We start from the raw sequence: 15,396 nt of genomic DNA on the forward strand, positions 1-15,396 counted from the left end.
TGAAAGATACTGAGATGTATGAATAAACCTTTTCAGTAAATGCAATTCACAGGTTTGTACTTGTTTATAAGTATTTAACCACAAATATCTGGGAATTAGACCATTACATTAATTTGTCATCATGAATGACCATTCAATGAATTTGTATCAAATGATACACAGTAATTATAGCTATCATGCTGACCCTTTGATTAAAAATTATTTTTTTAAAACAAAGTATATGCCAGTATTTTTAAACTGAACAGCAGATACCTATCTTAAAGATCTCTTTAACAGTAAAAAAAAATTCTGAACCATGGAAGACCAGTAATAGCAAATGTTCCTTTAACAGTTTAACCTTTCCCCCAGATAACCTTTTATTATTTCCTTGATGCTCTTCTTAAGAAACTTGCCTTTTTTTAAAAGACTCAAACTACTCAACAAGTTTATTTGAAAATTACATGTCTGCCAAAAATTAGGCTTTTGCAGTGTTACTTCTGATATGAGCTAATACCATTGTATATGGTATTTCTGTAAGGTTCCAAAAGTATACAGATGGGTGGAAAAAATTAAAAAAAAAAAAAAAAAAATCACTGTACACAACTCTGAGGTTGTTAAAGTGACCAGAGAGACTGAACAGTGCAAGACATGCTTTTCCAGTTACAAGCTCAAAACAGAAATGCAAAAGAAATTAAAGCTTTGTCTGAAGTGATTTACCCTTTTAGGATAAGAAAAGCTTAGAACAGTCATCAGTGTTACAAAGAAATTTCCATCCCACCCCACCCCCAACACATACACACAAAACAGCTTAAGTTTTTCCATAATACAGCATTTCATTCAAATCATGTCCCCCTGAGCTTGGTTATTGTGGGGACAATGTGTCTGATAGTTACTAGATGTTGGCCTATGAATCAAGCGATGCATAGGCAGCTTCTCAATTCTCCTGCTTTGGCTAAGGCCACCTGCAATTTACAGGCAGTGAAAGTGGCAGATAGTCTGGGTTCAAACCCTCCTGCGACTCGCTTTGTAATGCCACCTCACTGTAAGAAAGCCGTTGTGCTCAAAGCAGGTGCTAAGTTATGGCTGAGGAACAAAGAAATTGCTTTATAGGTCTCTGCACTCTCTCCCAGAGTTAAGAACTATTTCAGGCAAGTGCTTTTAGCAGGCTGACTAAGCTGTACATGCATCTATCCATGCAAACATCGAATATGGCTCCCAAGACCTAGAACCAGGGTGTGTGCATGTGAAGACTGGATAGAAGGCCCTTCCTCGTAAGTTTACAAAAATATATAGCCAATACTGTAGCTTAAGAAGTCAGTTTTACTCATTACAGAGATTCCCAAAAAGTATTAACTACTTTTCAGACATTCCAGACAAGGTCACTTGTAACAAAAAAAGTCAAGTTCTCTAAAACAAGATTTTAGAAGTGGATCTTTCCTTCAAGTGAACAGGACATCTGTTTTTACGCTTAACTTTTTCATCAGTTAAGACTGAATTTATTTAAGATTTTATGTGAACATATGCATAAACACAAATAAGTTTAAACACATCTGCACAGAAAAAAGATTAACCCTTCAAAACATAACAAAGCAGGTCTGGTTAGTATGTAACTATTGTAAATCTTAAAGATCCTGTGCATTAGGCTGACCCATACAGAAAGCAGGGGAGAAGTCTCAATGAAAGAAAATTACTGTTCAAGTCTAAGTGGTGTTTTGAAGAGCCAGCAGACTAAGTGACACCATGAAGCTAGTCACAGTATCCAAACAAGCAGACCTGCTTGGGCTACTAAAGCAGTGTATCCTCCTGAAGGTGTCATTTTCTCCCAAGTTATTTTCTGTTTCGAAGGCGTTTAGATTTCCTAGGACAGTCTGTGGGTTCAACCGCCTTCCTCCGTTTTCCAGAAGATTGTTCATTTGAGCCAGAAGCTGAAGAATTTCCTACTGTACTCTCCATCACCTCTCGCAGCTTGCGTTCAAGCTCAGCCAATCGGGCATTCTGTTCACCTATGATTTGGGTTTGCTCTAGCAGTTTCTGATCTTGATCTTGGAGTTGTTTCTGTTGCTCTTGCACTTTGATGCGAAGCTCTGAGATTTCCCGCTTTAGCGCTGTCAAGCCCGTGCCATTGGTTTTTACTTGCTGCTGCAGTTTGGTGATGTCCTGTCTTAAAGGGTTCTGCTTGGAGAACAGCTGCATTGTTGTCAGCGCTGCGGAAGTCCCTGGAACTTCAGAGAAAACTGTGATTAACCCTCTGCAACTTTAAGACAAAGGCAGAAACTGTGTCCCAGTTTTCATATTTTGCTTATCCCCACTTCCCGAATATGAATCTGGCTGCAAGTTATGTGAACATGTAAACAGATTTACAGTCATTTATGCATCTAACAAGAGCATATGGTATCTCAGAGCACAACTAGTTTAATTTAAAATAATTAGATTTTCAGTAGTCTGGAAAACAGCTCATCATTCATTTTCTGTATATAAGCCCCCCTCCTTCTGCTGTATCAAAAATTACGTAGAGATAGTATGTTGTCATCTAGACTTAGTGTCACAGATGTTAAGTAAAAACCCCACAACATGTCTATAAATTACTTATTACAAAATAGTTATATTAAATAAATGTATTTCATTAGAGCAGTACAATTCTGCCGTCTTAGTTGTAGACAGCTAAAATTCTAAAATTTTGCGGTTTGGGGCTTAACAAGGTATTTCAGTTTAACTTACTTTTTAGAAGAAAGGAATTTACTTTCCATGCTTCTTTAGACTCACTCTTCCTAAGTACTAAAACCATACTGGAATTTGAGCTTGGGGATGTTGGTTCTAATAAAGTTCCTGCAAATCAAGGAGACTAACAGCTACTGTATAATTTCTTTCACTTTTTCTATCATAAAAGATATCTATCACTTCTTCTATTTCTATCATTTTACTCTTCTAGCAATGCTGTGCAAGTAAGATGCAACTTTTAAGCACTACAAAGACAGAACAGTCTGGAACAGCCTAGAACAGTCATCATCCTCCTCCTCTTTTTTTTTTTCCCCTTAAAGATGCCAGCATAGCTACAGTTATGTAACACTAAAGGGTTGCCATTAGATAGGTTACGCTCCTCCCTCAGCACAGGATAGGCACTTTTATGCCACATAAAGCCTTGGCCTCGAGAAGCCGATTGACATCAACTCTGGTTTTGGGCAACGCTTCCTCAACTGAGAAACTAAATGGAATTGAGGTATAATTAACAGGATATAATTAAGAGGTAGTATACACACTTATGGCTAAAAGGATGGACAGCACATACCAGAAACAACAAGCAGCTCCTACAGTTAGGCCTATCATTTTTGCTTAAGATGTATTTATTTTTTTTCAATTTTTAATCACATTCTTTCAGAGAATTGATTTCGCTATTCCAAAGAAGTGTGAGGATGTTCAGCACAGGGAAAACACTACCGTTCTACTAACATTTGCTTTTGGCCATTATTATATGAGGCAACTACCTTAGACTTCGGTTCACAAATGGTCTGGAAAGTCTGACAGATTATATGAAGGACCAGTTTAATTGTTTATTTATAGGCTGTTATTTTAATTGCCTTTTCACTATTACCCACAAGTATTTTGCTTGTTAGTGTATACACTAGTGCCCCAGGAAAGTAAAAAAAGCATGTGTTGTAGCTTTCTATCCGCTACAACAGCTTAGGCTAATTCATTTGCTGATCATCCTAAAAATAAAAGGCATTGGGTTGTCATCTCACGTGCCAGATTTCAACCAAGTGCAATGATAAAGTCTCATTCATTGGTGGCACAAAAGCGTTTGTTTAATGAGTACACACTATGCATAATTCTAACATACATTCAAGTGACTGTTCTTTTGGTAGTACAAAGGCTCCTTAAATTTCAAAGCAAATGAATTTCAGTTAGCATTCTTAAGAAACAAGGATCATCAATATTTATGTAATAAAGCTTGCATTTAAGGGAGGGAGCTTTAAAAAAAATACAGTGCTGTGAATTTTTACAGAAAAACTAAATAAAACTTAACTATACATTGGAATTAATACCTGGGGCAGTTCCTAGCAGACGTCCCGATACATCTGACCCAGGTATCTTTCTTTTCAGTACTGGAACAATCTTCTCATCAAAATATTCCATAGCCATGGAGGAAATGTCCCTTAGTTCTTGAAGAACTTCATGAGCTCTCTGAGGAGCTCTTGTAGAGTTTACATACCTTAGCACACGATAAATTTCATCTATTACCTAAAACATTTAAGAAGAATTAGGATTTTCTGATAAAGGCAAGATTATTTCAGACCATTCTGGAAGTGCTGGCATATTCGGGGGCTTTTACTACATACCTATCACATAACACTGTGTGCTTTAGTTCTAGATCAGCTTTTTGAAATGAAGTGCTATTTGTGATATATCAGAGAAGCTATTCACTTGATCTGTCACAGCAACTCTCTTCAAACTCATGAAATAACGCTCATGGTGTGAAATTTTGTTTTATTACATCCATACTTGAGTTCTAAATTATATAATCTATACTCAGCAGAGCATAATAATTTGGTTTTGGAGAACCTGAAGCAAGATGCTCTAAGAGCAGTCACTGCCCCAGCCAGTTACGAGGTATATGAAACACAGGAATGGAACAGCAAGAATTATCGTTATGTCAGTCTGAAGAGCTGTAAATAGTTACTTGAGTCCATTTGCATACACCCAAAACATTGCAAGTTCAGATTAAGTCCAAAATGTATTAATTTATAAAATGTCAATCCACTACTGACAGAGAACATAAGCACCCTCTTAACAGGTTTGACAAACAAGCCCTTTGTAAGGAGAGATAGAGAGATGAAAGGTGCCTTGCTAAACTACAAATTATAGTCTGAGGCAGGTTAAGATAGAAGCGCTAGACTTTCATTACCAAAACTAATGACACAGGTATTTTGCGCAGGATTAAGAAGGGTTGAAAAGATGCCTAAAGAACACAGATCCTAAGGACTCAAAATCACAAGTAAGACAATACAGTTGCATCTTCTGTTTCAATAAAGGAAGCTTAGCTAAAAAGTTGCAAAAGCCAGACAAGACTAAAATGTCTCATCACGCAACAAGCTTACAAAAGACTTCTCTAATTTTACCCACATTATATCCTGTTAGCAACAATATCCTTAAAGCATTCTCCTGCCATCCTCAACATAAAATCTCGCAGCAGCGTTCTGCTGTCACCAGGAACCCTCACACAGTATGCTGAACCTCAAATCAGGGCTCACATACTCTAATACAAATTCACTTCCTGACAATTCTGTGGCACTTTCATTCAAACGAAGTTTCCTGAGGGGAGCAGGGCAGTGAACACTAAGTGTTGAATCTGCTTGACCACAATAGGATTTTCTGGTGAATTGGTAACGGTGCTAGCAAGCTCATATACAGGAAGTAAATAATTTAAAAAAAAAAAACTTTTTAGCTGTTACACCAGAATACAAACAAGGTCCTTATGACTCAGTACCCACAAGGAAAACAGCTGGCAAGCTCACTTGCCCAACTCCTGCACACCCCAGGTCTAGATTGCTTATTGCCTTTCCATCTACTGTTCAAAAAAGTAAGGCAACATTTCTTTCAAGTATTCCATTTACTATGTGAGTATCTAGGACGTAATTTTATTTGGCTTTACGTTTCTTAACATTTCTTAAAATACATAATATATCTAAACATATATTATAAGGTCAAATAAGCATCTAGTTTTAAATCATTAGTTTAATTTATTTATATCAAGTCAATAAGAGTGTACAGAAATCAAGTTACCTCCTCAAGATAAAAATACATTGCGTGCCAACAACCTATCCTGCTGTACTGAATGAAAAAACGCCTGCCATCCTTCACCTGAGTCCAACAGCTAACTTCTCCATTCATCCCAGGACAATTCAGTTATCTGCCCATGAAAAATTAATACCAACCTCACACGGAAAGATCAATGAATAGAGCATTAGCCTAATGTTCACAGATCTTGTTTCAACCCTGAACTGTACCATTCTTCCTCAGATCACGATTTTGTTGATTCCCCTGTGCACTTTTGTTTTCACAGCTTATAAAACACTGGTATCTCTGATGTACATCTCGCTTGCATAATTTATATTTTATGTTGGGGCGGTATTCTGAAGTGCTGGAATTGTTCAGTAGTATTGATATTTAACACACTTTATCTACATTTAAAACTAATTCCACCTACTGTACAAAACCACCCCATCCACTGTAACACTGAACAGTGCTTCCACATACTAAATATCTTAATTAATCTGAAATACTCAAAACCTTAAGAAAGGTGCCTAAAATCTTCCTGATTGAGTGCTTCGTGGTATATGTAGTCTAAATTACTGTATCTTCTGATGATCTGGCCTCCAGTTGTTTCATACAATTAAAATTCACAATTAAACCCTACACAAAAGTTGCATAGGATGTATATGCCACAAGTCAAACATCAGAATTAAGAAATAATCTAAGGGAAAATGGAAATCAAGTTAAAAATCATTAATATTTAGATATAGTCTGGTTCATTCATTTCAGGCTGCCTGTTATAGCAGCATATTGGCTCGTGTGTTTGTTTGCAAGTATCTGAAACTCAGTTTCAGTATATATATAGTATATAAATTTGTCCCAGCCTTCCTAGGTTAAGTTACACAACCATATTCTTTTAAATACAGATATACATGCACATAATATAGTCTACATTTTACCTTTCCAGGTATGAAGCAACAGAGATTGGAATCCACATACTTCATGAAAGTCATATTTAACAGAGAGAGTCTCGTTTCTACAGCAGCCAGGATGTCTGCATGACGAGCTAATGAATGGTTTCTTCTTTCTGACTCCCGTCTAGAAGACAGACCATTAAGTGACACTGATTTAACAATGAGTCAACAAAATGAAACTGGAACAATTGCTCAAGTTAATTTCACCCTTAAAACCCCCTGAGGTTTGAAAATGTAACCATCAACATTAGTTCTGTCTTTATGGAAAAAACACTGACACAGATTGAGAACTAGCTAGTAATAGCACACCGCACTTTAAGACAAAATTTGTTCTCTAAATAATTACTACACCTTATGTGATCCATAAACTCTATATGTAATTTACGACTGTTTAAAAACAAGGTTTCACTACTAATTAAGAGTAGTCAGTGTGAATATTTTTATCCCCCCATGTTCTTACAGTTAGTATTTCAATGTAATTGACATAAACTATCAGTGTGTCATGGTTTCAGCTGGGATAGTTAACTTTTTTACTAGCAGCTGGTATAGTGCTATGTTTTGGATTTGAGATGAGAAATACTTTTGATAGCACACTAACGTTTTGAGTTGTTGCTAAGCAATCAAGGCTTTTTCTGCTCCTCATATTGCCCTGCCAGTGAGCAGGCTGGGAGTGCACAAGAAGTTGGGAGGGGATACAGCTGGGACAGCTGACCCCAACTGACCAAAGGGCTATCCCATACCATGTGACATCATGTCCAGCGTATAAAGCTGGAGGAAGAAAAAGGAAGGGGGGGACGTTCAGAGCAATGGCGTTTGTCTTCCCAAGTAACTGTTAGGCATGATGGAGCCCTGCTTTCCTGGAGATGGCTGAACACCTGCCTGCCCATGGGAAGTAGTGAATGAATTCCTTGTTTTGTTTTGCTTGCGTGTGTGGCTTTTGTTTTAACTATTAAATTGTCTTTATCTCAACTCAGGAGTTTTTTTCGCCCCCCCCTCACTTTTACTCTTCCAGTTCTCTCCCCTATCCAAATCGGGGGGAGTGAGCAAGCGGCTGCATGGTTCTAGATGCTGCCTGGGGTTAAACCACAACATAGTGCTTGCTACAAAGCTTAGGCTGAGATATAAGCTCTTTTGACAAAGGATCTCTACAGTAAGTAGCATTTAGTTTCTTCTCTCTGACTGGGAAATCTGATAGGACACAGCAGCAGCTGCACTTATTCACTGGAATAAGGAGAAAAGACATTGCTTCAGTGAGAAACTAGCTCCCAGTAATGCTCACATGTCAAACACACACCCCTCCCCCCCTTACGCTGTTTAATCCTTGGCACTGAAAAACCTTGCTTTTTTTAAGTAGTGTTGTAGGTAAATCATCAGTGAAGGCAGTCAGTCTTTTAAAGAAATGGCATTTATTCCTTCCTAGGAGTTCTTGCTTGATTTGCCAGAAGAGTTGAGTAATACAGGACCCACTCTTCTCTATTTAAAATACCAGAGACTTTCCAATATTCCAGTTCCTAGTACAAGACAACTTACATTCATCCACACCATTATTTTGTAATTGGATCTTAGGTTCAAGGTGCTTTTGGAAAAAAAAAAAAAAAAAGGCAATAAAACCAAATGTGACTCAAATTTTCAAGATCTATTTAAGCGGAATTAGCCAGCAAGAAATTCCTTTTTCAATACTCTGCTTAAAAGAAGCTAGCATATTTAATTTTAGCTTCAGTTGTAACTGGTACATACCTTGGAAGCTGAGCTTTAACTTGCTTTTGACACAAGTTGTGGTATCTTTCCACTTTCAGAAATCCCTGATTTAACATCCGTTGGCAAACCAAGTCCATTCGCTTACAAACCTGTATTTGAATAAAAAGAAAAAACTTAAGGCTCAATTAAGACCACAAGTCACTTTTACTATATCTTATCCATACTTGGTGGGTAGTAAAAGATTATCTCATCAGTTTTTGCGCCATTTCAAGAAGCGAAAACTGCAGTTGAGCTTAAGACATCACCACCTCTAACAGTGAGCACAATACTCCAAAAGGAGCAGCTATGTTCCACACAGTTCACAAATTAATCTCCTGATATTGCCTAACAAGAGACAGTAGGCTAAATGCCACCTATATATAAGCAGATGTAATTTCCTGTGATTTTAATGAAAGTTGCAAATGCCTGAGCATGGCTTTTAACTTGGTCTCCAGAGTGATTCTGGTAGACCAAGTTAATATTTTGTAGTCTTAAAAAAGAAGGCTTTACAAACAAGAAATCACGATGGTTTTCTTTCAGCATTTAAGGCTTATGTTTTTGAAGACAGCCACAATGAAATTTAAGAACGTATGCAACATAGTGCCCATGAAACAAGATTCCTTTCTGTATAAAGAAGTATTTTCTTCTGTTTAACTGATTCCTTTATTTGCTACTTTGGATACCAATAGCCTTAATTTTTTCCACAGGGGAAAAAGAACATTAATAGCTGCAGAAGCTATAATAAACTGCTAAATTTAAACCTTCACAAAGTAACCAGTGACAAGACAAAGCCGACAAAAGTTTAGAGCAATTGCAATTCAGTTCTGAAGATGCACGAGCTTAGTGAACCAACTGTCCTTTGAAATTCTTTTGAGTTGGTTTTTTTTTGTTTGCCCCCCCTTTTTTTTTTTTTTTTTTTTTTTTAAGTGCACAACTACTGTGAACCCACTTTGCGATGGACTAGCTTTGTGTTTTGGTTTGGTTTTTTTTTTTTTTTTTTTTTTGTTTGTTTGTTTTTTTTTTTTTAAATAAATACTCCTTTCCTCCATACATTACTCATTTCTCAACTTTGAAGTCTATGTAAATTTATACCTCAAGGAACAAGATTCTCACTTCTAGAAAAGCCTCCAATTATTTTCTGTTTACATGGAAAACACCACTTAAAGAAGTTCTACTTTCTGTGAGACTTTCTCTAGTTATAGCTAGTTTAAGTTCTGTAAGAACTGACCACTTTCAAACAAACCTGTATTAACAGACCATTAAGTAATTGCTGTCAATCTGCCTGTGATCCTTTGTATTAGATCTTCCTTGTTAATAGTCAAAGGAGAAGGATTAGACAAGCTAACTACAGAGGTACAGCCTCAGTACACTCTCACCCACATTCACTGAATCAGTTAAATTATTTCCAGTGTATAAAAAATAATGCTGGTCCTTCAACTACAGGAAGGAGGAAATTGTCACATTTCTTTTAAGATACTAGCTGCACCAGTGATGCCTAGATCTGATACCATTTTTGAGTACAAGACTTTACAGCTTACTTGTAGTTCTAATGCTACCAAACCGCTGCACAAGAGCTATGTTAGCTATGCAATTATTCAGCACAAGAGAAAAAACAATCCTAGATACATTATTAGCTGCAAATTCAGAAGAGGCAAAGAAAGAGTGATTTTAACCATGTGTATACTGACCCCTGGTGGCACCAAGGACCTTTCCGTGAGCTGGAGCCTTTCCACACCCCAGACAGCAGGTCACAGTGGGTAATGATAGATTTCTTAAACACTGAATTTTTAAAGTCTTACTCGTTTGCTTACACTACGCAGCATGAAGACTTATTTGCTCCAATTTCTGGACATTACCCATTATTTATTCCAATAATCAGTCTAGAACCCAAACACCGAACAGATAACAGGTATCACCACAAACCAAAAAGTGTTTGTCTGCAACTTATTTTACCAATCACCTCTTACTTCTCAGCTGGTCCTGATGTCACCATTTAAGCCATACGGTACCTGAAGTTATAGGAACAATATACTTCTTTTAGACTGCATAGTCAGCAGTCATATGCAAAGCAGCATCATTACACTTTTAAGTGTTCATATTAGTCCAAGACAGTTTGACATTAGCTATTCAATGGGCTTCAATATTCTTCTATTCAAAGGAAGTAAAAAGTTAAATTTGCTCATTTGCAAATTTTTGTGAATATTTTCTCATTCTAACCATACAGCTGAAAGAGCCCAAGTTTCCTCAAATTTCAAGCCCAACCAGACACTGTTCAGATTTCAGTGTTAGAAAGTTATTCCAAGTCCACGTGAAAAGCAGATTGAAAAGTTGGTTGCTTCTTAGCATGCTGACTTATATGTAATAACAGATTCTATGAGAAAACTAATTTTCCACTGCATTTGTAAACAAACTAAACTGACACAATCTACTAGATGACTACTACCAGCTTCCATTTCCTCAAGCACGTCTTATTTCTTCCAAGCTTCACTAACAGATAACCAATATCAAAACAGACATAAATATATCCTAAAGTATTTAGATTCAATACATGTTCTTTTTCTTAGAGGCTACACAGACACCATGTTTCATAATGCCTTTCTAGGGTGAAGTGTAAGTAAGTGACAAAATGTTGATGACTTCAGCAAGAAGCTTTAAAATAGAAGTGCCTGTAAATACAGATTTACTGAAACTGTGGGAAGATTAAAGCCATGCTGTCCAAAGGCTATGAGCCTTTATTTGTGCTGTGCAGAAAATAAGCACAAGTTTGCTGCAGAATCTAAGGCACTTCTGACGTGTGTCAGAATCCAAGATAACCTTCTCCTCAGAGTGTTCACGGAGGGAGGTTACAAATTGTTTGGTTTTAATAATTCTTGCTGTAGTAATAGCCTGAATGGAAGTATATTTCCAAGGTCAGACACATGAGTGAAAAGAATTTCATTATTATCCCACTCAGGTAAAAATTCCAGAGCTGCTGTAAGTCATAAAAAAAAAAAAAAGATCACAGTAAAAGAAGCCTTCAAAAGCTAGAAGATACGCCAGCTTCCATATCAGCATGCCCACCAGGCTGCAGCTTGTCCAGAACATTACAGCTTCAGACATAACGATCTTCTGAGTTTTCTGCGTTTCTCTTATGATGACATAGCAGAGGAAATAGATGAAGTAAATACTCGAAAGGGCTGAAAGCAAAATGCTGCTGCTTTTCCTCTCATTCACTTTATCTGAACAAAAGTTTGAGAACTCAAGATTTGTACTGAGGCATAATTTCAGACATGACTGCATTATGAATACCTATTGTTTAGTCTCCATTACTTTAGATCCACTTCACTGCTTAACCAGTAGGTGCTTCGTTTATGCTTTTAAATGCAGTAACACCAGGAATAGCAGAAAGCATTATGCTCAGGAAAGCAAGTTCTTCTTTGTACAATGAGGGGCCCATGGTCTTGCCCTGCCTGATAGCAATCACCATAACCAGGAAACATTCTTTACCTTGTCCTTTGGTGAGAGAAAACGACTTACGTTATGCTTCTCATTATGCTTTATATAAACAATACAGGCTCCCATCTCTATTTCAATCTGAAAATTTGCCGATGTTCCACGTCCTCCTACCCATCCCACCCCCTAGTCTGTCTTCTTGTACACACACTCTAGCTCCAACACCAGTTCAACCCAAAGATATCTTTTTTTGATCAGTGAGCTAAGGTGATCCTGAAAAAGATTAGGACACCCATTTCATTCAATGCTGGGATCCAGAGAACACATCAAAGTGATCAGTTTAGGGAATCCACATTTTGTGTTTATACACGTATGATCAAACTTCGTTTAGGTTGATTGATGTCCTGGATCATACCTTCCTACCTTCCTCAAGATGCTTTATTCCACAGAATGCCACATTCTAAGGGGTTAACGAGGCTAATTTTGGGCACTTTAATATGCATGAGAACTAAGCAATTTAATCCCTGTCATTCAATTAATGTGTTCCTGCAATGCATCTTGAGCAGAATACTACTCATTATAAGATACACCCATTCATCTTTGATAAGCACCTCAAGTCAGTTCTCATAGAGAAGAAAAATTCTTGTTTGTGCTAGGCAGATCTTAGAGCAGGAATATACAAGTGTTTCCCAAGGTTACCTGTAGCCTTTAAAAATCCAAAATCGATGAAATTTTATTATGAATTTATGCCTAGGCATTGTTATTTTAAAAGGCTGCCTTAATTCTCCATCAACAGCATCTGGAATTACGTAAAACATCCAGTCTCTTCCCCTCTGTTTATACCCTTCAGTGAATCGCCAAAATAATACCTTTAGTTCTGAACGGCCATCCAAAAGACATAACTCAACAAGCTTATGTGGTTATGAGCTACACTTTAGACTAGATCAAACCAAGAGGGCTTTGATTCTTTACATTAGCACTGGTTAACAAAGTGTACTTTCTTCTCAGAAGAATGCACATAATGCCTTCTGATGTGCTTAAGGGGACAGTAAGGAATTTGATGGAGATTAAGTTTCTTGGCTGTCACTGACTCAAAAATAGGGAAAGACAAACTGAATAGTTGCCTTCATTTTACACCTAGTATTGTTCCATATGTGTGTCAAAGTTTGTATTTATCCAGCCTGGTTTTGCATATTTCTGAAACTTCTGAAAGGAGCAGTCTTCTTCCAGAAAAATGAACTTCTAGGTGCCATGTAAGAGAGCATAAGAAGTAAAATATAACACCTTTAAGTAGCACGGACAGTTAAACAGCTGGTTTAATCCTTACACCACCATCTTTCCTATTCTCAACTTCACTGTTGACAAAGCATTGTTTATAAACATTAAGTTAACCCTACAGAAAGAAAAAAACTTCTATTGACTAGTGATAGCTCCCACAGGTACTACCATTTATAAAATGCAACGGGAAAGTTGCAGCAAAGGGCTGTGTCTAGTGTTGTAATACAGACCACGCAACGCTAAGCGTACCCAAATAGTACATGTACTTCTCCTCCCTTCATTCAAACTGTAAGTACTCAAAAGCAGAGGCTGCAATCCAAAAAGGCAGTACTACATCTTTTTCACAGATCCACTACCTACTCTCACAGAAGCAGCAGAAGTCTTCAGTGGATTGACAGCATGCTAGAAATATTTAAGCACTGGTGTACTTAGTGCAGTATGAACGAACAGATTTTCTGCTTGAAGAGCTTTCAGTTTAAAGTTACAGTTAGACTGCAACGCTTCAGGTTGCTGATCCAGGACACATGCAGTCTAATTTTCTGCAGAAATATGCTTGCAATATTATTATTTAGGCTAATAGAGTTCTTAAAATAGAAACAGTACAGTACATGCAAGTTTACTGAGGGTTACATAAGCTATGCATTAAGTCCCTCACTATTTATGACCTCATAAGAAATTCAGCAAGATAGCAGCTTATCATATTATGTCATAGTATACATCAGGCTCCTCGTGCAGGCAGTTAAAGATTGATATATACTGATCTCATCACTGACAGCTGTGCTTTATTTTGGCATTTACAAAGTTTGGAGGTAGAGGTAATATCTTTTATTAGATCTACTACTATGACTCGAAGAAGCAGGCTGCCTGTCAGGCAGACAAGGGCTTTCTTACATCTTTTTGGCCCCACATTTATATCTAGACAGAGTAGGGTCCTTGGAGCAGCAGGGTCACCACCGCCTACACTTAGAGGCTTAAGCTCTTTAAGTAACAATAAATACACAAATGAGACACAATAGACTACTCCCCCAAGAACAGCAGTCACTAGGAGAAATAAGCCTCCAGCAGCCCAGTAATTTCTTCTAGAGGACCAACGGAATGAAACAAGTAAGAGAAGGTAAAAGACCTTTAGGAATGCGTGTATGGAGGTACGCACCTACATGCCCGTACCGAGGATCGAGGGCCGTTGGGGAGATGGGAGAAAGCCCCATCCCACCCCACCCCACCCCAACCCACATCTTCCCCGGCGAGGGCACCGCCGACACCTCCCCACCTCCCTCCCCGCGGTGCTCCCGCCCCGGGGCCGGCGGCTCCCGGCCGACGAGGAGGGCTTCCCCCGGCGGGCCCGGGTCCCGGCCGCAGCAGGGCCCCTCGCTCGCTCGCCTGCCCTCCCTTCTCCTCCCCGGCCCCTACCAGGCGGAGCTGGCTCGTTTCATCGTAGGACAGGAAGCTGAGGATGCTCTCGATCGCCACGATGGGCAGCCCTATGAGCGTGTTGCTCTGAGGCGGCGGCTCCAAGGGCGCCAGAGCCTCGGGAGACTCCGAGACCGGGGGCGGGGAGAGCCGCGCCGAGCCCAGGGCGCCGCCTTCCCCGTCCGACAGGACCCGCTCCTCCGGCGCGGCCATCTTCGAGCCCGTCCTTCCTCTACTGAGGGAGGGGAGTGAGCCTTCCTATGACGACACTTCCGCCCCCGTCTGTTAACGGACGGGGCGCCCCGCCCCTCCCGGCCGCCGGTGAGGGGGCGGAGCGCGGATGGGAGCGGGCGGGCCCCGGCAGTGCTCCCTGCAGGGACGCCGTCGACCTCGGGCTGTCCTCGGGCAGCGCCGCCTCAGGCGTTGCGCCCCGGGAGAGCCTTCTGCCGACCGAGGGAGGGCCCCGAGGCCTTCTGGAGGCTGATGGAAATAACTCCCCGCCCCCCCAACTGCCGGTCACCCCGCCAGGGGCCAGATTTAAAACAAGCGACTGGAAATAAATCTACCGTACCATATGTAGTGAGGGCGTGAGGCTCTCTGTCAGTGAACGCGGTGGTGAATAAAAGCACATAAAAAATAAAAGGGAATGAAACCCTGCTTAGGGCTTGGTAAGGGTGTCAGGACACGGGGGTAAATATGGCTGCGTGCCCGGTGCGTCCCTTGCACAAGGGACATAAGCCACTGCTACCGGCTGTGGAGGGAAATGGCCCCCTGAGCTCCCGGTGGCAGCAGGCCCGCCCCGCACAACTGGTTTTGTTGCACGTTAGTCTGACCTGGG

The 15,396-nt window shown here is 39.6% G+C and overlaps 1 protein-coding gene across 1 annotated transcript; it reads right to left on the reverse strand.

Annotated features, from left to right (window-relative positions):
* Positions 1-1,434: 1,434 nt before the first annotated feature.
* On the reverse strand, positions 1,435-14,779 carry FBXO28 (F-box protein 28). The gene is made up of 5 exons (XM_082480548.1): positions 14,559-14,779; positions 8,439-8,548; positions 6,687-6,825; positions 4,020-4,215; positions 1,435-2,201 (listed from the first exon to the last, which is right to left on the reverse strand). Exons 1-5 carry the CDS (start codon positions 14,769-14,771, stop codon positions 1,807-1,809), a joined length of 1,053 nt encoding a protein of 350 aa, XP_082336674.1. The 5' UTR covers positions 14,772-14,779; the 3' UTR covers positions 1,435-1,806.
* Positions 14,780-15,396: the final 617 nt, after the last annotated feature.

This window comes from Vanellus vanellus (genome assembly GCF_965231255.1).
Source record: "Vanellus vanellus genome assembly, chromosome: 3".
Taxonomy (NCBI): domain Eukaryota; kingdom Metazoa; phylum Chordata; class Aves; order Charadriiformes; family Charadriidae; genus Vanellus; species Vanellus vanellus.

Excerpts from the sequence above, each read along its gene's own strand:
- FBXO28 (XM_082480548.1), bottom strand. The coding sequence starts at position 14,771 with ATGGCCGCGCCGGAGGAGCGGGTCCTGTCGGACGGGGAAGGCGGCGCC. Across the intron at positions 4,216-6,686 it reads GTTGCTTCATACCTGGAAAG|GTAATAGATGAAATTTATCG; the intron begins GTAAAATGTAGA and ends TAAATGTTTTAG. Across the intron at positions 2,202-4,019 it reads TCTGCTAGGAACTGCCCCAG|TTCCAGGGACTTCCGCAGCG; the intron begins GTATTAATTCCA and ends TTTTCTCTGAAG.